The sequence below is a fragment of the Parasteatoda tepidariorum genome, chromosome 4 (assembly GCF_043381705.1).
Source record: "Parasteatoda tepidariorum isolate YZ-2023 chromosome 4, CAS_Ptep_4.0, whole genome shotgun sequence".
Taxonomy (NCBI): domain Eukaryota; kingdom Metazoa; phylum Arthropoda; class Arachnida; order Araneae; family Theridiidae; genus Parasteatoda; species Parasteatoda tepidariorum.
In genome coordinates, this window is record NC_092207.1 from 56,635,641 (window position 1) to 56,663,191 (window position 27,551).

The 27,551-nt window shown below is 29.1% G+C and overlaps 2 protein-coding genes across 7 annotated transcripts in view; one reads left to right on the forward strand and one right to left on the reverse strand.

Moving 5' to 3' along the window:
- LOC107449407 (uncharacterized) overlaps positions 1-11,880 on the forward strand; it is a 93,852-nt gene extending 81,972 nt beyond the window's left edge. The window contains exons 3-8 of one of the 2 annotated variants that reach the window (XM_043052895.2): positions 6,751-6,802; positions 8,440-8,520; positions 8,964-9,047; positions 9,453-9,545; positions 9,881-9,964; positions 10,801-11,880. In XM_043052895.2, coding sequence (XP_042908829.1) covers positions 8,447-8,520; positions 8,964-9,047; positions 9,453-9,545; positions 9,881-9,964; positions 10,801-10,930 — 465 coding nt within the window. In that variant the 5' untranslated portion in view covers positions 6,751-6,802; positions 8,440-8,446 and the 3' untranslated portion in view covers positions 10,931-11,880. The remainder of the gene's footprint in view (positions 1-6,750; positions 6,803-8,439; positions 8,521-8,963; positions 9,048-9,452; positions 9,546-9,880; positions 9,965-10,800) is intronic. The other variant, XM_071179882.1, reaches the window with a different exon arrangement.
- Positions 1-27,551, reverse strand: part of LOC107449406 (zinc finger MIZ domain-containing protein 1) — a 225,321-nt gene that overhangs the window by 143,277 nt on the left and 54,493 nt on the right. For all 5 annotated transcript variants that reach the window (XM_016064919.4, XM_016064918.4, XM_043052737.2 and 2 more), the window contains 2 exons: positions 26,787-26,900; positions 24,550-24,655 (listed from right to left, as the gene is read on the reverse strand). In XM_016064919.4, the coding sequence (XP_015920405.1) occupies positions 24,550-24,655; positions 26,787-26,900 (220 nt within the window). The remainder of the gene's footprint in view (positions 1-24,549; positions 24,656-26,786; positions 26,901-27,551) is intronic.

Genomic DNA, 27,551 nt, shown 5'->3' on the forward strand with positions numbered 1-27,551 from the left:
ATATTATTGGTCGTAAATCCAAAATTGGAACGGCTGTTCAACGACGAATATAAAATAAAATCTCATTGTCATGGATTCCACAATGTCCAGGCACTGTCATACAACATCCTTTTCGTTGACAGATAAGCTTTGTCAGTGAACAGCCAAGAACCACGAAGAACTTGAGGTTGACATCAGAGATCGCAATGCGGCCTGGATGTCTCTAAATATGACAGCTTCGGAGGACTTATTTAAGTGGCAGGTCAGCCGAGGAAGAGCAGCAATGACCGCCAGCAATTCCCGATCGAATGCAGTTGCAAACGCACTAGCTGGGTTTGTAAATGAAAAATGGGACTGCTCTGGAGTCATTCCAGCAACTGGGAACCGTCAGTGGCAATTCTCTACCAATCTGTATCTAGATAACAAGTGAAAAACTTTATTTTAATCCACTAAAAAATTTTAACCTAAAAAACTGAATTTTTTAGTTTTAGTCCAGACAATAGAAACAACAACTATTGGCATTGGCATTTAAATATAACTTGAGAAATTGCAGACTAATGTTCGAAAATATATTTTTCTGGAAGGTAGTTACTTTATTAACCTCGCACTAGAGCTTCACAATGAGCTATTGGCGACGGTCTGGGAAACTTCCCTGATGATGATCCGAAGACATGCCATCGCAGTTTTTTATCCTTTGCAGAGAATAGATCAGATTATAGCTCCCCTGCATTGGTAGCCCGGCGACCTGCGAGCGAAATCGAGCACTTTACGGTAGAACAGTTTGTCGAGAACCGATACCACGCACCCTGGGTGCCGACGCAGCCTGATCAAAGTGGTCACTCACCAGCTTACTGACAGTAACCAGTGATGCTAGACTTCAGTGTTTTACTGGGAACCACGTCTTTATGATCAGTCCACTGCGGGACCTTTTCGAATAGAAACAGAGATCTATTAAAGATACACTTAGACTCGGGATTTTTAAAGTGGCCATAAACATCACTTAGTAACATAATAAGAAGTCACGATGGCTAAGTGGTTAAGGCACTAAACTGCTGTTGCGAAGAGCATGGGTTTGATCTCTAGTGGGCGCTTGAAATAAGCTTAACTTGCTATATCGTAAAAGTTTGTCAGTATATCTCCCAAATTAATTACCCAAATCAAAAAAGTTGAGTACCCGCCATTTAAACTCTTGTACTTCAAGGAAATTTAAACAAAATATAATTTCTAATCATTACAAAAAAAGTTTCATAATTTAATTTAGAAATGATATAAAAAAAGGTTTGAATTATAAAGTTTTGCAAGGTCTATATTTTTCAGAAAAAAATGCATTAGTTACTCGAAAAATATAAAATTTAAACACTTGTTGAATAATTCAGGAAAAATATAATAAATGAAAAATGATTTATACAAATTTTCATTTCCGAAATTGTCATATCAGTTGGAAAAAAATGTTACCTCGACATTTTAATATTAACCTTGTCTGCATTTATTGTTTACTGTAAAAGTTAAATGGAATTGTAGAGAATATTTTATGAAGAAAAAAAATCTTAAATACCGCAATTTTATAGTAATTACCTTAAATTAACTGAATTATACTAATTAACTAAATATTGCTGTAAACATTACGGTATAATATAGTACGGTAAAAATAGATTTTTTGGTTTATGCACCCAAAGTGTCGCTACTTTATTCCATAATTTGATACGGAATTTTTTATAATGCAGGAAGTGTACAGAGTTTTCACTTTTCAATCAGCAGATTTATGTAAATAAAACAAAAAAACTGAGAAAAACTAACTATTCTGTCACACATGTATTTAGACAATGAAAATAATTTTAAAACTGATTGATAAAACCTTTTATCGAGTATAGATTTTCAGATATATATATATATTCAAATTTTCGAGATATGGTGTCGTTCAAATAATCGTTAATATGTTTTTGGTTATATTGCTTACGTAAGAAAGTCGCATCAGATTTTCTGCAGACAGCCTCTGTTTATTTTCTTTAATTTTGACTGTTGCTATAATAATTTAATCTTAGGTTTAAATTTAAATCTAAGATGTTATTGGAACTATAAGAAATGCACATTTTAGTTCATAGTACAACATTTTGCTTAAAATGTGCGTATTTTTCTACAGAGGTCAAATTTCTTAACTTATGAAACTCAGCCGTGTTGTCTCGTGATATAGCTTTCGCTTTCCAACGAGATGAACCGTTTTCGAATCCCAGCGATGGCTGGCCGATACGAATTCCGCATCCGACTTGTACGGAATATAGTGCTGACGTAAAATATCCTCAGTGGTAGACGGATCATGGGTTCGAGTCCCCTTGCCGTCAGGCTAATCGTGGTAGATTTTCGTAGTTTTCCTCTCCGTGTAACGCAAATGCGGTTAATTCCATCAAAAATCTTCCACGAAGGCAATTTTTGCCAATGTTTGATCTAGGAGTTCCCCTGTCTTACGGCTCGGGTTCAAAATGACAAGGCTACGGAGTTGAACATTAGTAGTCGTAAACCCAAAAATTGGGTCAGCTGTTCAACGACGGTTATAAAATAAAAAAATTAATGTGTGACAATGAGAATTATAATTTTAAACCGAGAAATTCCCATAAATAACGAACAAAAAGAATTATCAAATAAATTATTTAAATATTTAAAATTTTGATGATGAAAACCTGTTATTGTTTTCATTTTATATCGAAAATAATTTTACCGTACAAATGTAATTTTATTTTTGTCACTGTTTTTTTTCCCCCTCAGTAATAAAAATTAAATATCCTTATGTGAGATCCAAGTAATCCAGCTTAGCTTAATATCAAAAATTTTAGCTTAATGTCAATACGTTTTATCTAAAATTTCGTAATTCTTCTATTGTTACTGCCGTGTGAGGTTTGAATTTTTTTTTAATTGTTGTTAAGTTTTCTTTCCTTTTAATTACTTATAAGCAACAATACTTCAGAGAATTTAATAAAACTTTTAATTTTAGTACATTGTTTTAATGGTTCTTAAGACATTGTTGCTAACAATACGTCTTTGTTATTCACACCAACAATATAACAGAAAATATTAATTCCTCATTCTTATTTGAGCTTTTATAAGTGAATAACGTCTTTTTTGGCGAGTGACTTATTAATTGTGAAAATGAGTGAACTTTTTCGTTTTGCTGTGCTTAATCACTGGCAAAAAGAGTTAAAAAGGAATCCAAGGCCTTATCGTAATTATGAAAACAATTTATTTTATAGTTTTTTAAGTTAAAAATAAATTTCAAAACCTGACCAAATCTCAACTAGGGTCAAACTAAGAATGTTTGGAGATAAACAGGATTTGGTGTAAAATAATATTAGATGTCTATATTGTTTTGTGTGAGACAACTACAAATTTCTGTAATTTATAAATTTATTTCGTATAAAATGTCTTAAATTATTCTTATTAACAATAACTGAAATTTAATTGCATTAAATTATGATAATTCTTTGGCAAACGGCAAGCAGAAGTATTAAAATAAATGGAAAATCTTCAAACTGAAATAGAAAAGGAAAACATGAAATATATCTGTAGTTTCATTGCATAAAAAAAAGTTTTTAAGCTATCCTTATTTTAAAATCATTGAAATTAAATAGTTATGATAATTCTTAGGCGAATGGCGCATGAAAGTATAAACAAATATGAAATAAGGGAAAATATTCAGGAATAAGATTTAGGTGTTGGAATTAGATTCCTTATTATATCTGTATTCTTTAAAAACAAATAATATTTTTAATATAAATAAGCTGACTTTTAAGCTATATTTGGATTCAGAATAATATCTCAGAATTGCAATTGTATTTTCTTTATCTTGTGATTTTCGCAAAGGATCTACGAAGTTAGGTGTAAGACATTCTAATTAAAACCACCAATGCCAGACGCAATAAATATTTATACCGAAAGAGACTTAACTAAGAAGACTTTACTAAGCTAACTAACTTTAGCTAATTTCTAAGTAAAAATAAATTAGCTACCTAACTTTAGCGGATTTCTAAGAAAAAAGAAACGAGTTACCTAACTTTAGCGGATTTCTAAGTAAAAAGAAATTAGCTACCTAACTTTAGCGGGTTTCTAAGAAAAAAAGAAATTAGCTACCTAACTTTAGCGGATTTCTAAGTAAAAAGAAATTAACTACCTATCTTCAGCGTATTTTAGTTAAACGACAGAAAGAAATAAAAACTACCTAGAATTTTCATTTTCTACTAAATAATCTACCTCTCCTTTTTATAAGGGAAAAAAGTTTTTTTTCTTCTTACTGCAAAGAAAACTTTAATTAAAACATACAAGCAAAGCGATTCGAAACATTGCAATGAAAACAACATTCAAACAAAAGTTAAGGTAAAAATTTATTAGGTGAGGCTTTTTCTATACGCAAATCTTTAATGCATCAAAGTAGGTAATTTGAATTACTTAATTCTTTTTCTGCAAAAGGTTTAAAAAAAAAACAGAATTACAGTGTATTTTTTGCCCAATTTAAACAACTTTTTGATGGCAGTAAAAATTTATATTTTTGCGTACAATACATAGAATTATATATATATAATATATATATAATTCACGACACGAATTCCGCATCCGGGTTGCGCCGACCGCAGTGCTGAAGTTAAATATCTAAGGTGGTAGACTGATCATGGGTTAGAGTCCCCTTGCCATCAGGCTAATCATGGGAGGTATTCGTGTTTTCTTCTACCTATAACGTAAATGTGGGTTAACTCCACCAAAAAGTCCTCCACGAAGGCAAATTTCTTCCAATACTTGATCCAGGAGTTCCCTGGTCATCTGGATTGGGTTCAAAATTACAAGGCTGCGCAGTTGAGCATTAGTAGTCGAAAACCCAAAAAATTGGGTCGGCTGTTCAACGACATTTATAAAAATAAAATATTCAGGGAGATGGAATTAGATATTTCTAGCATTATATTTGAAATTTTATTTGTATTTTTTCAACATATATATTTACTTTGTGTAAATTTGACATTTACATATTAATTTACATATTTTCAAAAACAAAATAAGTTTAGATACAATGTACATGTTTTTTTTTTCCCTTTTGGTTCAATATTTCAAATAATATCTATAAACTTTGTTTATCATGTCTGTCCCGAATAATCCTTTATTTTATGCATAAGATTTCAGATTAATAGTCACACGTTTTGTACTAAACTCTATAAAAAATATGAAATTAAATCAGTGTCAGTTGCATACTTAACAATTAAGTACATTTGAAGAATGAAGCGTCATTTTGTAATCTTCTATTTCAGTTTCTTTATACATTGTTGCGTCTCCTTTTTTTGGTTTAAATTGAAATAACTGAGTATTTGAAACGTTTACAACAATACTTAAGAACACTGATTTTAAAATTAGATTCCTATACATTGTTATAATTACTTTTATTGAGCATTGTTGCTAAAAAAACACTTTTGTTTAACCACACCAACAAAGCATTGAAAATATTTTTTTCTCATTCTTATTTGAGCTCTTGTAAGAGAAAAAAGTTTTTTCTGACAACTTTCTTACTAATTGCTAAAATGAATGAACTTTATATTTTTGCTTTATTCAACAACTGGCAAAAAGGGTTACAGGAATATCCTAGACCTTTTCGTAAGTAAAAAAATTTAACTTTTTATACTGGTATTTTAAATACACTGTGAAAATTATCAAGAATATAGCGAATTTAAGTCCTGTTAGAGTTTGGTGGAGCATAATAAAGATTGTTATATTGTTTTGTGTGAGAAAATGCGTCAATTTATGGGAATTATAATTTCGGGAACAATTCGGAGTTATACCATTTCGAGGGGGACAGTAAAAAACATGTTACTGTAGCAGGGGTCTGTCCACGCCGAATTTACTACCGTTTAGCGGTACGTTCACAAATTCAATTTTAGGAAAAACGGTAGTTTCACATTTTCAACTTCAGGAAAAACAGTAGCTTCACAATACTTTTTCTTAAATTTTTTTTTATCCCTTAAGAAACGATAAATCCATATTTTTGTGTTGATTTTTTTAATATAAATTTTAATTTTTCACAAATTATGTCTAAATTTTCACAAAATAGGTACCTCTCAGAAAAACCTAGACAGAACCCTGCATAGTATCCATAATTTGTACATAGATTTGTATATTAGGTACCAATCACAACAATATAAGTGAATTACTTAGTCATTGATCAAACCTCATTGATATAAATAATAATTTAGTGATATTTTTACAGTATTCCGTAATGAAACATTAGATATATTTCGAATTTCTTTTATTCGAAAAAAATTTAATTTATTCTATATTAAAAAGTTTTTTTTTTGGCGAATTGCAATTTCTATACAAAACTAAATTTTTCAAATCGAGAAAGTAAATACTGTTGCTTGTACTATTACGTAAAAGACTTTTCGCATTTGAATAAATATGATAAATCGATACCTTACTACGCGTCTTAATTAAATTTTTTTCAGTTTCTCTTGTACTTTGAAGTAATTAAATATTAACTTAAAATTATAATCTTTTTAACAATTCATTCTGTTTCTAGCAACAATTCTGAAACGCAAAACTAAAAAAAAGATTACCACAATCTATACTAATTATTTATTTAATTTATAAAATGAGCTATGTTGCTCCATAGCTATTATTCAGTTTGTGCTTGTATACAGTTACTAAATGTTTATTAATTATAAAAATATTGCTAGCCACATTTGAAATCAAATTTAAGTTCAATCAAGAACAAGGTAAATTGAAATATAATTGTTAATCTATTTTTAGCGCCTGGATTCTTTGCTGAGGACACCAGTAGTAGTTCATCTGATATAGATGGGTAAGTACATGATTTAGATTGTGAAATAATGTGATTGCTTTTAGGAAAAATGGTATGTTTTGAAAGTAATCAAAACATTAATACAAAGTAAAAAATCCTTCTCAAAAGAAACAGACTCACTGTCAAATTATTTGAAATCCAAAATATATATATCAGCATAAATTAAATTATCCAATGTTAACATAGAGAAATGTTAACATAAAAAAATAATAACTTTAAAAAAAGACAGACTCGAAGGTCAAATTATTTGAAATCTGAAATATTAGCATAAATTAAATTGTCCAATGCTAACTTAAAATAATCTGTTAGATCGTTGGATAGTTTTGTGGTTTTTTCAATTACATACCAATTTCATAAATAGTGTCTTAATAATTTTTATCAACTTTATGTTTGCATTATACAGGTTAATTTAGACCGGTAAATAAAAACATCCATTAATTTCAATTTTCAACATTTAGAGAGACTGAATTTAAAACTGGTATAACTTAACTATTCGTATTTAGCATTCTGAATCGTTATATAACAACTGAATGAAAGTAAAATTTTTATTTTATACTTACAGAGATGTTATTTTCCTATATTTATTGTCTTTAACTTAAGACTTTAGACTACCTAGGTTAACCTACCTACTTAGGTTGGTAGTTAGCTGTGGTTTCTTACCTAGATTTTTTCACTCATTAATATTTTTTTTTCTTTACGCAGAAGGCAGAAAAAAAAAATGGTTGAACTTATATAATTCTGCTTAATTTTGGTTTACAAAAAGCATCTCTCTTCTTCGTTTCTTGCGCTTTATTAAAACTTAAACATAGCTCTAATTTAAAATATTACCTGCATAAAAAAAGGTTCATAATGAAACTTAAAATGGAGAACTTTTAATTTTTAAATGACTTCTTTAATTTTCTCCCAACTTTTACCTCAGTTTTTTCTTCTGCTTTACATTTCCAGCACGAAAAAAAAATAATTAAATTTGATATATTTTGTGGCAGAATGGGTATTAGAGTTTCATATTATTAAATACTACGACATTTAAACAATTAAGATAAAATATAACTTTTTGAATTAAATTATTTCAATATATATTTTATTTAGAACATGTCATATGTAGAGAACATTTTAAATGTAAATGTTAATAAGAATTGTTAAAGTAAAATATGTTTAAAATAGATTCTTTTAACAATATTTATTACTTAATATTAGAATAATTTTTTTATTAACCCCTTCCTTCTCGCTCCCGTGAAAATGACCGGGTGAGGTTTCGCCCTTTATTTCTTGCTCCCGTGAAATTTCCGGGCTGGAGTGTTTAGTAGTAACGCTCCAATAAGAATAAAACTAATTCAGTTCTTTTGCCTGGAAAACATTTTATTTCTCATTTTTCACACCAGATGGCAGTATCAGGATATTTTTAAGGTAATTGTAGCTAGTTAGTTTATTTTAAACTAGATGTCAGCACTAATCAAATACTTGTATTCGGCAAAGTAGGCACTTTTATGACCGTTTTCTCGAAAATTAACCGATCGTTAAGGGCTTAAACAAGAATTAATCTTTATAATACCTCAAGTATGAATTAAGCAAAAAACTGATGAAAGACGACCATCTTGAGATAACTAAATAATGTAATAGTTTTATTTCTTTTTTAGCTACGAAATGCTGGGAGGTGATGGTGAGATTGTGTGTGAGGAGTCACATGTGACTTCTGATGATGAGAATGCTACTGATAGGTAATTTAAAGAGTCATTATCATAAAGAGATCATAATATCTGAGTTTAAAACTACTTTAAATATTTAATGAAAGTTATTGCATATTAGTACATACATCATAGCTATGCAAAAGAAAACGAGAGCAAAAAAAAAAAAAATTTTGAAATTAAGATTTTAATGCATTTGCCATTTTTGTTTAATGTCCCACCGGAATCATTAAAAATAATATGTAAAATTAGTAAATTAAAATAATTCGCTCAAGTAGATTAATTATTGGAATTTAATACTATCATAAACGTACAATGCATAAAAATATGCTTCAATTCAGTGCTAATATGCTTCAATATTAGTCAAAATATGCTTCAGAATAAAAAAAAGACTATTGATACTTTATTTTTTACAAGAAAATATGTCTAACTTAAAGCAACTATATAATGCAATAATGTCCTTTTTTTACCTTTAGCGATGAAATGGAAGAGCTGAGTGCTGAAATACAGCATTCTGAGTCATCAACAACTGATGAGGAAGATGTTGATATGTTGAATAGGTAATCTGTTTATCTTTTATCTTATTGTCATTGTATTAATTTTTTAGTGCGATTATAAATATATAATAATTTTCTATATAGTATATTGAATATATATANTTTCTCGCTTACCCTAGATACTGCCGAAGCAATCCATTTTATATCATTTAGCTCATTTCATTAATACGTTTTTCCTTTGGGAATATTTTTTTAAAAAGTACAAATTAATTTAACTTATTTTAAACAGAAATTAAAGAAATTGGAATGAGGAATAAATGTACACAGGTGCAAGAAAATGTGCTTCTATTTTTAATAATTAAATTTTTGCTACTATATTTTTTGATGAATAAAATATGTTAAACAAAGACATATAATAAGCTTGAGGTGTTAACTATATGATTTGAAAAATTCTTTTTTCATCTTTAGCGATGACTCGGTTGAGTTGAGCGCTGAAATGGAGATGAAAGAGTCATCTTCATCTGATGTTGTTGATGTTGTAGATGTTGCTATCGTGGATAGGTAATTTGAACATTTTTTATTTTATTTTTTAAGATCAAATTAAGTATTTTAAACAACATCTATAGATTAAATAATTTTTGAAACATATGTATTAGTATTTAAGTTAATTTTATTTTCATAATAATTTTTGTGTAATAATGTGTACAAAATGCATACAAAAATTATGAATGCTTTTGTATTAAGAGCCTTTTCACCTCCATGCCTGTTAGTATTTAAATGCGGGAGCGATGATTTTCGCATTGATGATTACACATTTATGCATCCAAGAAACCCTTTTTAAAAGAGAAGCTAACTTTTAACTACTATTTCATGCACTAATTTCATTTTTTTTTTAGCGGAGAAGTTGGAGAATTGCATACTGAAGTAGAACCAATAGAGTCAAACATGATTCTTGATAAAGAAAAGGTTCTTATAGAAGGGTAATTTAAATCATATTTTAAACTAACCTAAAATAGTCTTCAATTAATAAAGACGACAGAGTCAATTTAGGATGAATCAATGTCGTAACTTTTATATTCAAATCCTTCAAAACACTGGCTTTGGCAAGCAAATAGCCTACATTCTATTCTATTCATCTCCAAATCAAATGGAGATTTGTTGCAACAATTTTTATGGGGTTTCAGTTAAATAGTAGCAGCATTTTAATCAGAAATGCTGAAACCCAATTTTATACCCTTATCGCGCATTATTATGTACCTCCTTTTACTATTGATCAACGTTGACAAATAACTTAAAATTTGTGTAAGGGTTTCTTTCCGGAAAGAAATCTCGTTTCATGAATTTATACTATTTAGACAAAAATTTAATATTAATGAATAAAATATAAAGAAAAAAGGAGGTGTGAACCGCAAGCTGGAACAGTTTAAATTTATGTCGGTAAAATGAGCGGTGAAAGTTCTGCCACCTGATGTTTAATTTTACTATCTTGAAGACTCCACATTTTTAAACTTTTATTTCTCAAGAACTATTTGATAAAACTCTTTCAATGTTTGTGCTTTGCCTTTTAAAATTTTATAGATTAAAATTGTGCAATGAAAATCAAAACACGAAATCAAAAATTGATGAGGTGTTCCGCTTCTTTTAAATTCTTACTTTTTTTCCCCTTGTTCATCATTTTTAATAATTAACGGTTCATTACTTTTAATAATTAACGGTTCATCATTTTTAATAATTAACTTTCAAAACAATAATCGACTGTCATCATCGATACTGTCATGATCTACTTATTTAGTTAAAATTTCTTCTTTAATTTCAGTAGTGACAGAAGTGGCCAATGCTGGTACTTCAAGATTGATTTGAGAGAGAAGAAACTTCTGGCCAAGTCCAATAAAGGTTTCTGTTACATCGTGAGACGCCTATTTTCTGGGTGTTTCAAACGGAAATAAACTGCGTGTACCCAAAATTAAAGATACACCGATTTAAGACTACCAAACTAGACGATATTTCCCGATTTTGTGACTCCAGAAACACCCTTTCGTGACTTAAAAGTATGCAATTCCTGACCTTGTGACTTTTTCTCGTCTCGATATATCCCAACTGTGACATTTACCGACTGTGACATTTACCGACTGTGACATTTCCCGACTGTGACATATCCCGACTGTGACATATCCCGACTGTGACATATCCCGACTGTGACATTTCCCGACTGTGACATTTCGAGACTGTGACATTTCCCGACTCTGTGACTCAAAACCTAGATATTACCCGAATCAAGACTTACCTAAACTAGACGAAATTTCTCGAATATGTGACTATAAAAGTATGAAGTAGTAACTGTAAAAGTACTGACTGTAAGAAATCGAAATTTTTAGACATTTCCCGATTGTGTGACTTTAAAAGTAGGCGACTTCATCTGCATCTGTGACTATGAACGTAGAATGCATTGCCCAAATGTGATACTCTTAAAATGGACTATATTGCCCCAATTGTGTGAATTTTAAAATAGACTATGCGCAATTGTGTGACTTCTTTAAATAGACACTGCACAGTTGTGTGATTTTTAAATGGACAATGCACAATTGGGTGACTCTTCGAAAACAAATTTTCTGATTGTGTGACTTTTCGTGACTGTGACGACATTTCCCGATTTAGACGACACAGCCTGAAAATGAAAATGAAATAAGTGACTTTTCAAAGCTTTCATTTTCTGACTCTCTGATTTCTAAATTAGAGATTACCAAACTGTATGACTCCTAAAATATATGACATTACCAACTGTATGACTACCGAATTTTACCACCTTTGATTGCGAAATGTTCCTTTATTTATTAAAACTGAATGTATGCCTGTAAAATTAACTTAAAGTACAATAAATGGAACATGGTTAAAGCTTTGTTATTTTTGTATTACTCTTATTATTAAGAATTATTAAATTAAAAATGCATGTCACTACTCTGCGTACTAAAGTTAAATAGCTTTAAAAAAAAAAAAAAGTTGGAGCCTCCGATTTCTCGCTTACCCTAGATACTGCCGAAGCAATCCATTTTATATCATTTAGCTCATTTCATTAATACGTTTTTCCTCAAGTTTATATATTAACAATCAAATGTACGTAAAAAAAATTATATTGCAGATTTTAATTATTTTTTTCTACGTACTTTGTATTGTTGCTTAATAATTTTAATTCTTTTGTCGTATTTTTATTATCCACAATGGGACGGAGTACCAATAGATTAGCAAAAAATCAAGTTGCTGTAATGGATTGATTTTCGCTTGTATGAAAACTCAATTTTACAGTTTAATTATTCCTTACTTAAACACATCTTAAAAAGGAAAAAAAATTAAGATACTCAATCCAGGATTCCAATGAAGAAAGGGTATAATTTATGCTACGAATGCTTAAAGCAAAACAACGTGAATGAAGCACATATAACGATACATACTATGTATGTATAATTAGAAATTTGATATGTATATAATATGCATATTATTTAAATTTGTAATTGTACATACTATATGATATATACTATAAATTATACATGCTATAAAATCATTTTGTATTATTTTATAAAAATGGTTTTTTGTCTAAACACAAAATGATAGAAAAATAGCGACAATAAACAAAAGGGTTGCAATAATAAAAAAAGGGGTTGAAAAGTAAGGGAAGGGGAACAAGCTTGTTTGTAGAACCGAAACTATAGTATGTCCATTTTCTGTACTTATATTTGTGCTTCATACCCGTTGTTTTGCTTTACTCTTTTGCTTAATCTTGTAACCTACAATCCAGCAATAATAAGTTATAGTTATTTTCATCGTCTATATAATATACAGCTGCATCCTCTACATTTAGTCATGAATAATAATCAGACAGTGCCAGTTCTGATATATTTATTACTGAATAATATATATATTTTAAACATTTGTACAACTCTAGTAAAAGAATAACATGTAGCCCTTAATCCCATAGGACAAGGCATCAAACAAATGTTGTGGGTGCACTTTTCAGACCTTGAAAACAGCAATATTTTGGAAAAGGAATGTAAAAAAAAGGACCTACATATAAGAGCTATATACTTAACTAATTAAAAGAGCACGAACCACTCACACTTGTTTGTGTATTAATTTCTCAAACAGCAAAAGAATATTCATAATTCAAATCAACACTCCATAAACAGACTCATCAAGAGAGCAATAATGCCAAGGGACAAGATAAATAGAGCAACGATTAAAAAAAAAAAATGGGGACGAAATAAAGATAAACAAATAAAACAAAATAGTGAAACTCATTTGGCGACGTAACCTATTAATATTGGCGTGGCCCACCTCAAGTCAAAATCGTTTGTTACAATATTTCTGCAACAAGAGAATGAGGATTCGGCGCTCCTCGCATTATTTTGCTCGGCGGGATTCTAATTAGATTAGCGTGTTTGTGCCGCACACCCATCAGCAATGTCCGTAATTAGAACCGAGGGGTCCCCGTTACCATGGAGATGCGCGTGACGACCGGGAGGACGCATCTCGAGTCGATTACGTATTTCGACTGAACTGGGATTCAGTGTCAGCTACCGTAACGAACTTAATGGGGCCATTAATGCTCCGGACTAAAAGATGTCGGTGGCAGATTGAGTGATACGAGTTCGATGCCTGGAGAGCGGAGATCAAGTACATAAATTTACAGAAGGCCAGCTCTTTTCCAATGCGCATTCAATATTTCACTCCGTCAGATAAGCTAGCGGTTGGAAGGGAGAAAATCACTGGGTTTCAGCTGTTGTTTACCACACATTTACGTTAAAAATTGACTGAATTAAAATGAAACACACCCAATTAGATCTAGCTCCTTTTTTATATTTTAACTTACTTTTCGGAATGTAAATAAAAATACGTTGAAAATAACAACAAAAATATTTACAAGAGTTTTAATTCAACTATCCAAACGACACGGAGAAATTATACAACCAACTCCAACAGTTTCAGAACTTAAAAACGCTTCTAAAAATTTCAATAACGAAAGAGGACGAAAAAAATTAAAATGCTCAATTCAATTCTAGAAATTTACTGTTCGTATTCTAAACATTTCCTTAAAATATGTAATAACAGCGAAAAACGAAAAATTCCAAGCCTAATTTCAACTAATTTTTTAAAACATAATTAGTTCCTTAAATTTAGTAACTGTAACAGAATAAAAAAATTATTATAAGGGTCATTTCAACTAGTGAAACTTCCTAATCAGATTCTAAAAACTTCTTTCAAATAATTAATAACAGTGAAGAAAAAAATGAATTACAAGAACCAATTCAACTATTGAAAAAAATCGGATTCTTAAAATTTCCGCAAAAGAAAAAACTTAATCACAGCAACTATTTCTGCTATTGAATATACTATTCGGAATCTCAAAACTACCTTAAAATATTTAATAACGGTACAAAAAAAATAATTAATTATAGGTGCCATTTCCACTATTGAAACTAACTGATCGGATTCTAAAAACTTCCTTTAAAAAATTTATGACGGTGAAGAACGAAATTACGAAATTTTCAACTATTATAGAAACTAACTATTCATAACCTAAGAATTTCATTAACAATTTGATAACAACGAAGAAAAAATAAAAACAATAACCAAGAACCCTTTCAACTAAATGTTAGCCCATGCTGACTACTAGAACTTACTATTTGGAATTTAAATAATTTCTCAAGAAAAATTAATAAACGACAATTAATAAAAGACATTCCAACTATTGAAACTTGCTATTCGAAATCTAAAAACCTTCCTTAAAAATTTAAATTTAAAAAAATGCAAACCAAATCCTTTACTATTAAAAAATTTATAGATTTCTAAAAAACAGACAAAGTGTTTTGCATTTAAACATGTTTGGATTGAAATTTCCCCTTATTACAAAGCTTTCTTATCGAGGAAAATTATTGTATTGGAAGAAAACACAACAGGTGACATGACGTCTTCGGTCTTCGCAAACGCTGGATTGGTTAGAAAAAATTTGGTAACAGTAAAAACTATGGAAATTAAAATTTATTATTTGGAATATAAACGATTTCCCAAGAAAAATTAATAAACGATAAAAACTGCAAGCTAGTTAACAATCTTTACTATTGAAATATAATATTTATTTGGAAACCAAAAATTTCCTTAAAATATTTAATAGGGTCGAAGAAAAAAATTACAAGAATCATTCCAATTATCGAAACCAACTATTCTAAAGTTAAAAACTTCTTGATTTAAAAAACTAAAATCCTTACTAAAGAAACTTAAAACAGATTGCATTTGTCCGAGTTAGCATGGAAATTTCTCAATACATAAGTTTCACATTCAATAACAATGGCGAAAAGTGGTGAATTGGAGTTCAGTTGGTTAAAAAATAGTTACAGTGCAGTGCAGAACAAAAGAAAGTACGAATTAGAACCAATCCAACTATTAAAACTTACCATTAGGAATGTAAAAAATTTTTTTAAGGAATTTAATAGCGAAGAACTAAACAAGTTACAAACTCGAACCTGAAGATTCTCAGAATCTTAATACGAAGGGTAAAGTATCAAAAAAATTACAAGCTAGAACCACTCCAACTATTGAAACTTACTTCTCCAAATCCATAACTCTAAAATGGTGGCCAAAGAATTTTACACGGTACAGTTAAAACAATTTCAACTATTAGGGTAGGTCAAGCATATATGGCCAACAAGGAGAAATGGCCAGTTAAATAATGCGGATTTTTTAAAAATATATTGCGCAAATAAAGTCTCGCAGGAAGCAGTTTCACTTGTCTATCAATTTGCACAAAGCATCGCCTTTCGCGGCAACAAAAAGCATGTAGAATTTTATTTGCATCACAATTTTGATCCTCTGCAAAGGAGATGAATCCCCCGCTGGGGTAGCCCATTGATTTGTGCCCGAAGTCGATCACTTTAAGGTAGAACAGTTAAACGAGGACCGATACCGCCTACCCTGGAGCCTTTCGCAGGGTGATCAAAGTGGTCAATCACCCGCCCACTGATAGCAGACAGTGATCCTTGACTTCGGTGATTTACTGGAAACTGTGTCTTACGATTAGACTACTGTGGAACTAGAGTTGATAATATGATAATTTAGAATTTATTTTCAGGGTGGTCAGATACCTTAAAAGAAAAAGAAAACCCCTAACTTTTCCAAGCTGTATTTTCTTAATTTTTGTAACTGGTTGCATAAATTTAATTATTAATTTTTCAGTTATGCCTCATTCTTAAACATGAAAGGTATTATAAAACTATTATAAACGTATTATAACTATAATAAATGAGCTAAAAAATTATAACAACGTGCTATAAATGAAAAAAAGGACTTCTCAAGCAAATTTCAAACATAAATTTATTCCTTTTCTAACTTTTGAGTACTTTAGCCAAATTTCCTGATTTTCCTAATCGATATAAGTTCCTATTCCGTGGCCACTCTAATCCAAAATTTTAAATAAAGTAGTAAATTAAAAATACTAACTAAAAATACTAACTAAAAATACTAACTAAAAATAACTCAGATTATTTATCCTTCTGTATCCCACATAATGCATTCTAATTATTGTACAAGTGCTTTAGATCAGGCAGTTTCAAAAATTGTGACATTCCTTTTTTACAAAGCAAAAATAATTTTATAAAGCAATAAATCTTTACTACTTTCTTTACTTTACTTTCATTAAGAAATATGTTAAATGTTAAAACAATGCTTTGAGCAACCACAGTTCGATAAACAAATAACTGCAACAATCAGTAACATTTGCTTAAGCTCACTAAGCAATAGTAACTAGATGACTTTAATCTGTAAGATTTGAAGGGTTCTAGTTTTATATTAAAATACATAGATTTTTTTCAGAGTGAATATTATATACACATCATGTTAAGCAACGCTTAAAAATTTAATATGTTCATGCAAGTTATTTAGATAATTTTAACAGAAGAAAATAGTAACAGACATTTTCATTTTTATAGCTTCATTCTTTCTTTTTCCATTTTACGACATTTAATTCCCACAACGAAAGAAATAAACTGCCATCTTAAGAGAATTTAAGCAGAAAAAAAATATTTACATATCAACTTCAAGTCGCGTGGGAGACATAAAAATTAAAAGAGTAAATAAACAAACGAGAAACGTGCCAAATAGAACATCGAATTGCTATTGCTCTGATTGAAAGCGCGATAGTCGGCATTCTTGTCAGTACGTTAAATGCCCGCGGGTGTGTATGCCAGGAATTCAGGAAGAGAAAAAAAAACATCTAGATAAAAAAAGGGGGTAAAAAAAATCTATCGATTTACTCATCTTCTAGACTCCACCCCTTTCCCCCACAGTGCAAGTATGTATACATATATCTATGTGAAAGAAGCTACAAATCAACTAAATAAAGCATCCGAACGTATCAGAGTATTTCGAAGAGAAAGTTGGAACGGTTATTCTTCACTCTTTTTTTTTATTCATTCTTTCGTTCTCTCATTGGCATCTTCAGCAGATGGGCGATCGCCAACTGCGGACCAAGGTGCAACTTTCCTCTTGTCGTCATGGCAACGGTGTATGGAGGAAAAGTATTTTCTGGAGAAGGAAGGGGGGATCTTGGCAGACCTTTGGCTGTTCACTTAACCAAGAGGGGGTGGTGATGCTGGGGATGGATTCCGGGGTTTCGTTGAGTATCTGAGAGTATAGCGATGAGAGGGGTTTGGGGGTGGATCGAGCGGGTGAGAGTACCTTAATGTCTGATGGGATGAGGGAAGACGAGAGGTGAGGATGAAAATTCTTCCATGTCCCGCATAGATGGGTGGAGAGAGTGTTATCACGGATGCGGGGGAGAGGGTTAGAGAAGTAGGTGATTGTGATTTCTTTTTTTTTTCTTCTTTTTTTTTTAGTTTGTATAATAAGATTTCACGAATTTTCTTTGGGAGAATAGAAGGTTATACAGACTTAGTAAATAATTATGATTATGAGAAATTTCTCTTACTAGATTAACTAAGTAAAAAAGATTGTTTTGTTATTTTGTGAGAGTTGTTTTGACGAAGAACGGTTATTTTTTATCGACAAGACTAAGTTTTCACTATTTTTTTTTAATTTCTAGCTAAACTACTAATGTTATATGTACAATTATTTAGTAATATATGGTCATGTTTTCTTTCCCTTAATAAAACACATGGTTTTGAGTCAAACAATAGGACAAAATAAAAACTGGCGCAAACATTTTACGAAAATTTGATTGAGAGTATGGTTTTTCATGTAAATTTCTGGTTTCTGAATTCATTTCAAATTGCTTCATAGCTAATAAAAAATAATTCCATAATAAAGTCGAGAATTTCCAATACTGTTAATGAATTAAAAATTAAATTCATTTTTGATGATTTAAAAAAATACTTGAATTTTTAGTCAAGTTAAAAGATTTGTGATAAAACTCTCTTGACCCTATGTGAAATATTTGTCCACTAGGAATAAGTAATTAGCAGTACGAATTTTTTCTTAATTTTGTATTTTTTAGCACTTAAGAGCAGAGACACTAAAAGTCGTTATAGATAATTGTAATATTTTATGATAAAAATTCTCCAAAAAGGCAAGACAGTGCAAAATAGTATAACTTAAGTTAAAACGTCCGAAAAAGAGCACTGAGTGTGCAGAATGAGCAGAAAAAGAGGGGGGGGATGAAACCAATTACACTAAACAACTTTAGATCTAATAACCGAATCTTTAAGAACACGGACTCATTTTTAATGGTTCAAGGGAGCGACCTCAAATAAGCTTGTTAATTAGTGCAGACTACATTTTAAGTTACGAAATCAGACACAAAAACTTACTTTCTCTAAGTAAACATAGTTTTTTTTTACACAGATTAGGACTATTGACCCTCCAAATTGCCACGATCTGGGAAATATGGTCCTTATAGTATAAGTTTAGACCTCTTAATATTAAGTTTACTTCTTACGTATTTCTCAATATATCTAGAGCCTATTAAGCGAATTGAAACTTTTTGGCACACAATCATCATAATCGTTTATCCAATTTCATGCAAAAAAATATTTCTTAATAATTATTTATTATTTAATCTAATATCCATCGAAAAATTTTGGACTGTATGGTATACAAATTTTTACGTTATTTTATGAGCGTAATATCAAAATATAAAATTTGTGAAAAATACTGTCGAAGAGTTCCTAAGAAATCGAACGACTTATTTAAAATTCGATTTCTCAGGAATTAACATTAAGGAGTCCAAACTTTATAGCTTGCTCAAGAGAGCAGTCTAAAGATCATATTTCCCAGATTGCGGCTACTCTCTGTATTTTGTGGATCAGAAATACTAATCCGTCAGATAAAAGGTATGCTTATTCAAAAAAAAATTACGTTTTTGTGTCTGATTTCACAATTTAAAATATCATGTGCAATAATTAATTAGCATATTTTAGGTCACTCCCATGAAGCATCAAATTTGAGTCTTAGTACAAGAAGGTCTACAATCATTAGATTAAAAGTTATTCAGTCATTCGTTTTCTGAAAAAATATGGAGAAAAAAAACCAGCAAAATTGATTCAGCAACAGCAACATCAGTTGATAAACATTAAATACAATTAAATTTTTGAAAATATGTATATTGCAATCGTGACTTTATTTAACTTAAATTAACAGATTAACGTTATTTGGAAATTATACTCGTAAATATATATATATATATATATATATATATATATATNTTATATATATATATATATATATATATATATATACATAAAAGTTCAAAATGTACAGTAAACATCGAAAAAATTATTACAGAATAATGAAAAAAGACAAGAAAAAAATTATTAAAAAAAATAATAACAATAAATAAAAAAAATACAATAAAAATCCGGGGGGAAAGGGTATAATCTCTTCATCAGCTCACACGATTATATCAGCGAAAAGGAGTGCTTTCTAATATTGTATCAATATAGCTAAAGCAAAACATATCAATACAATAGTGTGAGGAGCACTAAAAAAAAAAAAAAATTCTTTTTTTGAAACAAAAAAGAACACATTAAGTAAAAAATATATCACATAAAAAAACAGAAAATAAAATGTTAAGAAAAAATAAAACTAAACACAAAACGAAATCTATAAAGCGAGTTGCGAATTTAAATGAACTTACATGGGAGGGAAAATTTTCAAGAATGATTTAAAATATTACAAACAGTACTAAAGAACGAACAAAAAATTATCAATAATTTACAATAAATCAGCCACAAAAATAAGACAGTTCTAGAATAGGATTTCCAAAGAATATAATATCTCCTGTACAGTATTATAATAAAATAATATTGCAATAAAATGTACTACAGTACTACTGAGAGTAAAATTATAATAAAATGTACTAATGCAATATTCTTTCAGTAGAGCATAATCTTTCAGTATATTTAACCGTTATAACCTATTATTACGACATTCTTTCAGAGAACAACATATTATTATGAAACTAAAGTAAGATTGACACAAAAAAGCAACAAGAAAAAATGAACTATGTACAATGCGAAAAAAAATCGAACCATCCTGAATAACTTTTGATCAAAGGATCGAACTTCACGTTCTAGAACTTAATTTCAAATAAATTAATGCAGATGGTATTTTCAGTTTCGAAAACAGTCACAAAAACGTACATTCCTTGAATAAACATACTTTTTTTAGACAGATTCGGATTTCTAACTCCCGAAATATAGTAGGCACAATCTGAGAAAGTTCCAATAGTTTGGTCAGGAGAACGATCCAAAGTTTGGACCCCTTAACGTTAATTTCACTTTTTGAGCATTTGTCACATCTCGAGAACAATTTAAGCGAATTGAAAAAATTTTGTACTCAATTATAATATTTGTTCATTCAAAGATAATTGCATAAAAAATAACTTATAGTAAATATTTTTTATTATTTTATTTAATAACAGTCGAAAAAAATTTGTATTGTAAGGTATACATTTTTTTTACACCATTTAAAGAATGTAATCTTACATGTCAAAATACAATATTTGAGAGAAATCAGTTCAATAGTTCCTGAGAAATCAAACTTGTTTTTAAAAAAAATCGTATTTTAATATTTCACAGCAAAATTAACTTGAGATAATTATTAAAAAAAATGAATAAATTAAATAGATTGAAAAATTATTTCTTTCATAGAGAAATGATTTTTCAATTATATTAAACAATTATAAATGAATAAAAACGCAAATTTTAAATGAAAAATTAATATTTATAACACAAACATTAAAACATTTACTTTATAATTAATATGTATTAGTAAATCAAATAGTAATTAATAATGAATTAAATAAATAAGAAAATTTGATTATGCAATGAAAAATATATTAATTGAAATAAAATTAACAAAAATTTTAATAAGTTTTAATTTATTATTATTTTCAACTTTATCTTGTCATTCTATTTTGAAACAGAAAAAAACCATTAGAAATATATGTTAATGGAGTGTTTTTTTTTTTTCATCTCCTAATTAATTTTAACAATATTTCGATAATATTTCGTAGCAAAAAAAATTCATCGTCATTCTAATATAGAAATAAAAGGGTGTTGCACTGCACCGTCAAGTCAAATATTCATCTACATGATTTATATCAATATTTCTACCTTCTTTTTTAAACCCTAGATGGCGCCATATTATGAAGAAATTTTTTAAGTTGTTTAATCTTCTTCGAACACGTATTTAAGTATTTTCGCAGTTTATTGAAATCAACGAATATATTAATTTGTTTTAATGCTTATAATAAAATTAACTTTTTCAAATTAAGTTTTAAAAAAAATTTAATTAATATATGTTATTTTTTACAGGCATGTTATTTCTTACAGGCATCATTAGAAAAATAGAACAAGAGAAGAGAAGAACTTCTTTTATCATGATTCGTTCTATTTTGGACTAGTTTAAGTAGAATTATAAAGTTGATTTCGCAAAACTTTTTTTAAAAAATACACCAAAAAATAAGGATTGAAAACATATTTTGATGCTTTGAATTTAAAAAATAAAATATTTTTTTGATAAAAAATCTTTCAAAATAATTTGGAATTTTCTTTCCTCAGGATGTTTAATTTTTTAAACAATTGTAATAAATTATTTTGAAAAGTCTACATTAAAAAAAAATTTTTATATTACTTTACACAGTCAAAATAATAAGTTTAAATAAAGATGGACTCGAATTAACAAGTATAAAAATATTGACGTTTTTAAGTTTATAATAGTTTTTTTTTTTTTTTTTTTTTTTTTTTTTTTTTTTTTTTTNTTTTTTTTTTTTTTTTTTTTTTTAAACTAATATTTATGATCTCTGACTATTTACGAACATCAAAAATCGATCATCAAATTTTACTGATCAAATATTGTAAATATAATAATCAAATATTAAATATTAAATGGAAAACATAAAAGAATTTTTGCAAAATTTATGCTTAATAAAAGTCTTAGAACATAATTAATTTTACAAAAAATTTACAATGGACCACACTCCCTTGAAAAATAAATATAGTAATGCTTACACTTTCAACAATCTTTTAAAACTGGTACCTTAGCAAGAACTATGAAACACAATTCAAATGCAATTTAAGAATTGTGTGTTGGTAATCAAAAAATTTGAAATGGAACAACTGAATAGTTTTATAGAAAAATTTAGAAAATTTTATTCTTAAGAAACTGCTTAAATTTTTTTGAATTTTAGATTTTGTTATTTATAACTACTAAAAATGGAAATTACACAAGCAGTTTCTTCAGCATTAAATCAGTACAACACGGTTTTAAATTTTTTTTTTCTTGTTAAGTTGGATTTGTGTGCCTTTCTCTTGAAAAACCTAGAATTGGTTACTGTAATTCTTCCAAGACGCATTCACACAATGTCTTAGACAATATAAGCTCTTTCAGAAAATGGTAAAAAGCAATACACGAATTTTAAATAACGAAAAAGTAGTGAAGTAAGCAATAAGTAAGAGTAAAGTAGTGAAGTAAGTTTAAGAGTAGTGAATTAAGAAATAATTACATTTTAAAAGCAAATAAGAAAAGATTTATTTAAAAGTAGTCTATTCTCAAATTATAAATTTCAAAAACTCGCATATACATAATGTCTTAATCTATATAAGCTCTTTCAGAAATTACTAAAAAGCAAAAGAAGACATTTAAAAAACAAAGAACGATTTTAGAGTAGTGAATTAAGAAATAATTACATTTTAAAAGCAAATAAGATAAGACTTACTAAAAAGTAATCCATCTCAAATTATATACATTTAATATGTTATGCGGTTCGCAAAATAAAAAAAAGGATACTTAAATAACTTTTGATCTACTGTTCAGATTTTCACGTAAACACAGTCAAACATTCTTTGCGATTCAAAATATGCTAATTAGTACTGGTGATATTATAAGTTACGAAATTGGACATTGAAAATTTTTTATGCACCTAATTAATTCTTAATAATTACGAAATACACAAAAAAGCGAAGTTAACAATAACGAAACCAAACTTTCGACTTCTGTCTGAACAATTGGAAATATATTTTCCAGACTACGGCTACTACCATTTTTTTGAATGTCAAAAATCCGTTGAAAGAAAGATCTTTTTAAAGAAACATATGAGACAGATGAAGTACGCATTGGAATCTGATTTCTTAACTTTAAATTAGTTAACATACACACGGTTAGTCATACGAACCATTAAAATTACATTTTAGTACATGAAAATCTGACCACCAGATCACAAATTATTTAGGTTTACCGTACTTTATTCGGGGCACTACAAAAAAGATTTTTAAAAACACTAAAGCAAAACTGTGGTATATAAAACAAAAATAAAGTCTACGAAGGGGTTTCGTGTTTAACTAATCAGAAACTTTTAAAAGCAATTAAAAATAACAATACGAGCGACAGAAACTCTATTATTTAATCACATAATGTGAAATTTTCAAAAGAATCTCGAATGAAAATTAAAGGTGTAGCGTGTTTGAAGAAAGCTTATCTACGAGGAGAAGCTTTACTACAAAAGCACTGTTTAGTATTTATATGAGTTCTGACTTGAGCATTCCGAACAGTAAACTCACAAGTATACGTATACCATTGTTAAAAAAAAAAGAAGAAAAAATCTTGATGACGCTTATGTAGTTTGGCAACAAAGCATCATCTACATAAACATTATTAAACTTTTTAACACTAAAATTTTATACACATTTTCCACATACCTGCAAACTTGAGCCGTGGTGGCTCAGGGGATAGAGCATACGCCTCCCAATGAAGTGACCCGGGTACGAATTCCAGCTGGAATTCAATCCCAATTGGGATTCAAATTTTGCACCTGGATCGCACCGACCACAGTGCTGGCGTAAAATATCCTCAATGGTAGGCGGATCATGGGTTAAAGTTTCCTTGCAGTCAAGTTAATTGTGAGAGGTTTTCGTGGTTTTCCTCTCCATGTAACCGAAAGGCGGTTTAGTTCCATCAAAAAGTCATTCACGAAGGCAAATTTCTTGATCTACGGGCTACGGAGTTGAACATTGGTAGTTGGCTGTTCAACGACGGTTATAAAATAAAATAAAATAAAATAAAATACCTGCAGATTTCGGAGAGAACTTTTCCCTTTGAGCTGCACAAACAGCGAGAAGTCGATAGCCAAGATCTAGATCGAATCCTGGTTGTTGTGATACCTGGCTGATCACCTGAATTAGAATAACAGTGTTTATGTATTCAGTTTAAATTTACTTTTAACATTTAAATTTTTTAACTCATTTCATTTTTTCGATTGTTTCGTGCATAAAAACGCTAACGTGGTGGAATATCATTTTAACTTCGACCACAAAATTGAAACAAACATTTATAATGAACGTAGACAATCTCTTTAAAGCTGTGGCATACCATTCAAAATCCTTTATTCTACGTAACACTGTGGTTCTATGAGCAGAAAAATTTGGTAGATTATAGATTTTGATAAATTCAGCGATAAAGAAATCAGCATATTATTATTAATATTTTTAAAAAAAATATTATTGGACTATTCTCGATTATTTAACTTTTTTTAAACTAAATTGTATAATTAAAATATAAATATAATTTTTAATTTTAAAATAGCGAAAATATACTTAGTTTCTTACGAAACTAGTGCAATTAGACAATCATAATGTTAAACAAAAAAACAATGAAATTATTTTTATTGTTTTTAAAAACAATTAAAAACTAAAAACAATTAAATTTCATTAATACATTTCTTCAAATTTGAAATTCCAAGTCCGTGTTTTTAGTTGAAGGCACAATCTCAATAACACTGAGGAAATTTTTTTTTGCATGGCATTTTTTTTAATGGATGGTATTTTTAGGTCATTGATTTCAAATTTGAAATAGCTATTTTTCTCAAAGTTTCTTTTTTTTTTTAAAATTACATCTAGTTTATCTTTTGTCGAAATTCAGTTTATTAACCAAACTAGAATTATTAGTAATTTATTAAGTATTATTAACTAGAATTTTAGTTCATCTTTTGTCGAAACACACAAGTTTGGAAATGTTACTTATAATAGAGGATCGCATAAATGTTGTGACAAACTTCTAGGGGAATTGGGAACAACAGAATTAAAATTGCATAGAACCCATGCCCGGATATACCATCATACGGGGCTAGGGGAGCCTTTAATTATGAACTGTTTCTTCGTGTGCTTCTGAACAGGTCATACTAAACAGTCTTCTGAATAGGAAGCACCCCTAGTAGCGCAGAACGACGTTTTCGGTCATGGGTTCAATTTTAATCCTGATGATGTGCCGTAACTGACCTAGAAGTTTGCTGCAACTTTCAGGCGACACACTGTTATAAGGAACGTTTTTAAACGTTTTTAAGAATGTCATTTAAAAAAAAAAAAATTTAACTTTAGGACCCAAAATTAATTCTAGATTTGAAATCTTCACACCCGAATTAGACAAGATCAAGTATTTATATAAATGCAACGAATTATATGTCCTCTACGGTAATTATAATCTAAATTATTCAAATAAAATACATGCATCAGTTAAAAAATTGCAATAGCTAAAGTACAATTTTTTACTCTAAAATCTTATGTAATTACATCATCACTCCTTAAAAAATATTAAACCAGCGGCGTTACTTTATGCATTTCTCTCATTGCCCACATTAAGTTAAGACTAGATCAGTAATTTACCTCTTCTTTTACGCCTACAATCGAACTCAACTCTTGAGTTAATTATCGAGCTAAGCTTTGGCATTGAATTGATGTAACTACGTGCTATAACGTAATATTTGGTGATTGCTACGTACTTTTTTTTTTTTTTTTTTTTTTTTTTTTTTAACATTTAAGTATTTGACTTAAGAGAGGAAAATTATTTATTTGAATTAATTACTCGTTCCGATCCCAGGTATTTATTGAAATATTTATTGAAACATTCTCTTCTGTGTAATTGTAAGCTAGTCATTAAAATTCAAACACAACGAACTTGTTTTATTTAAACTTTGCTAAGGTCAATACAGGAGACTGAAATATTACAATAAAATGAAATACCTGCGAGTTAAATCTTCAAAATAAAATATTTTAATTAAAAAATTCTCTAGCAGCTTTTTTTAATTTTTCAATCATTCTTAAATTTATTTCTAAGTTTTCTTTCCGCTAGAAGATCATTAGAAAAACAAATATCTTTTTTTTTTTTCAGTCATTGCACGCACATTTTTTTCTTCAAATTTAGAAGGAAAAAAAATAGTTCATGAATTAAAAAGCAAAAAAATGTGATTAGAGATAGTTTCCATACTTAAGAAACGTCACAGAAAAGTGTTTTCTGATTGGGCATACTCACCGTAAGGCATCCAATAAGGTTTTGCTCAAACGCATTTTGGAAGGCCCTAGGGTCACCACACCACTCTAGGAGTTCTCTCGCTGCTCCTTGAAAAGCACTGGGGGAACTTAGCGCCTACAAATAAACACAATCCATGAATCTTTGGTTAAATATCTCGTAAAATTAGTTTCAATACATTCTGGTACATTTGGATCAGGTATATTTAAAATGAATATTTTAAATATATCTGGAGTTTCACAGAGACTACTATTTATATATTTTTAGATTTTTAGAATACTAGTAAAACCTGTAGACCAAGTATTGGGCTAAAGAAAAAAAATCAAGATATTTTTTGATGCAGTATTCATATACCAGACTAGTATAGCAAGCAAACGGAAAGTATATATATGCAATAACTGCAATTGTACAATTATATAGAACTCATAAAATAAGTTGAAAACATGGAAAAAAAATTGAAGATTAATGAAGAGAAAAAGAAAAAAAATTGTTGAAATGAAATGTTTAAAACTAAAAAATTATAAATATTAAAAAATCAAAAGAAAAAAAAATGAAAAGATAATCTCTTCATCAGCTTGCACGATTATATCAGCAAAAAAGAGTGCTTTCTAATATTGTATCAATATATCCAAAGCAAAATATATCAATACAATAGCGTGAAGAGGACTCAAAAAAACTTTTTGAAGCAAAAAAGAACACATTACATAAAAATAAGCTTTCAAGAATGATTCAAAATATTTTCGTAATAAAATTGCCAGATTACAAAAT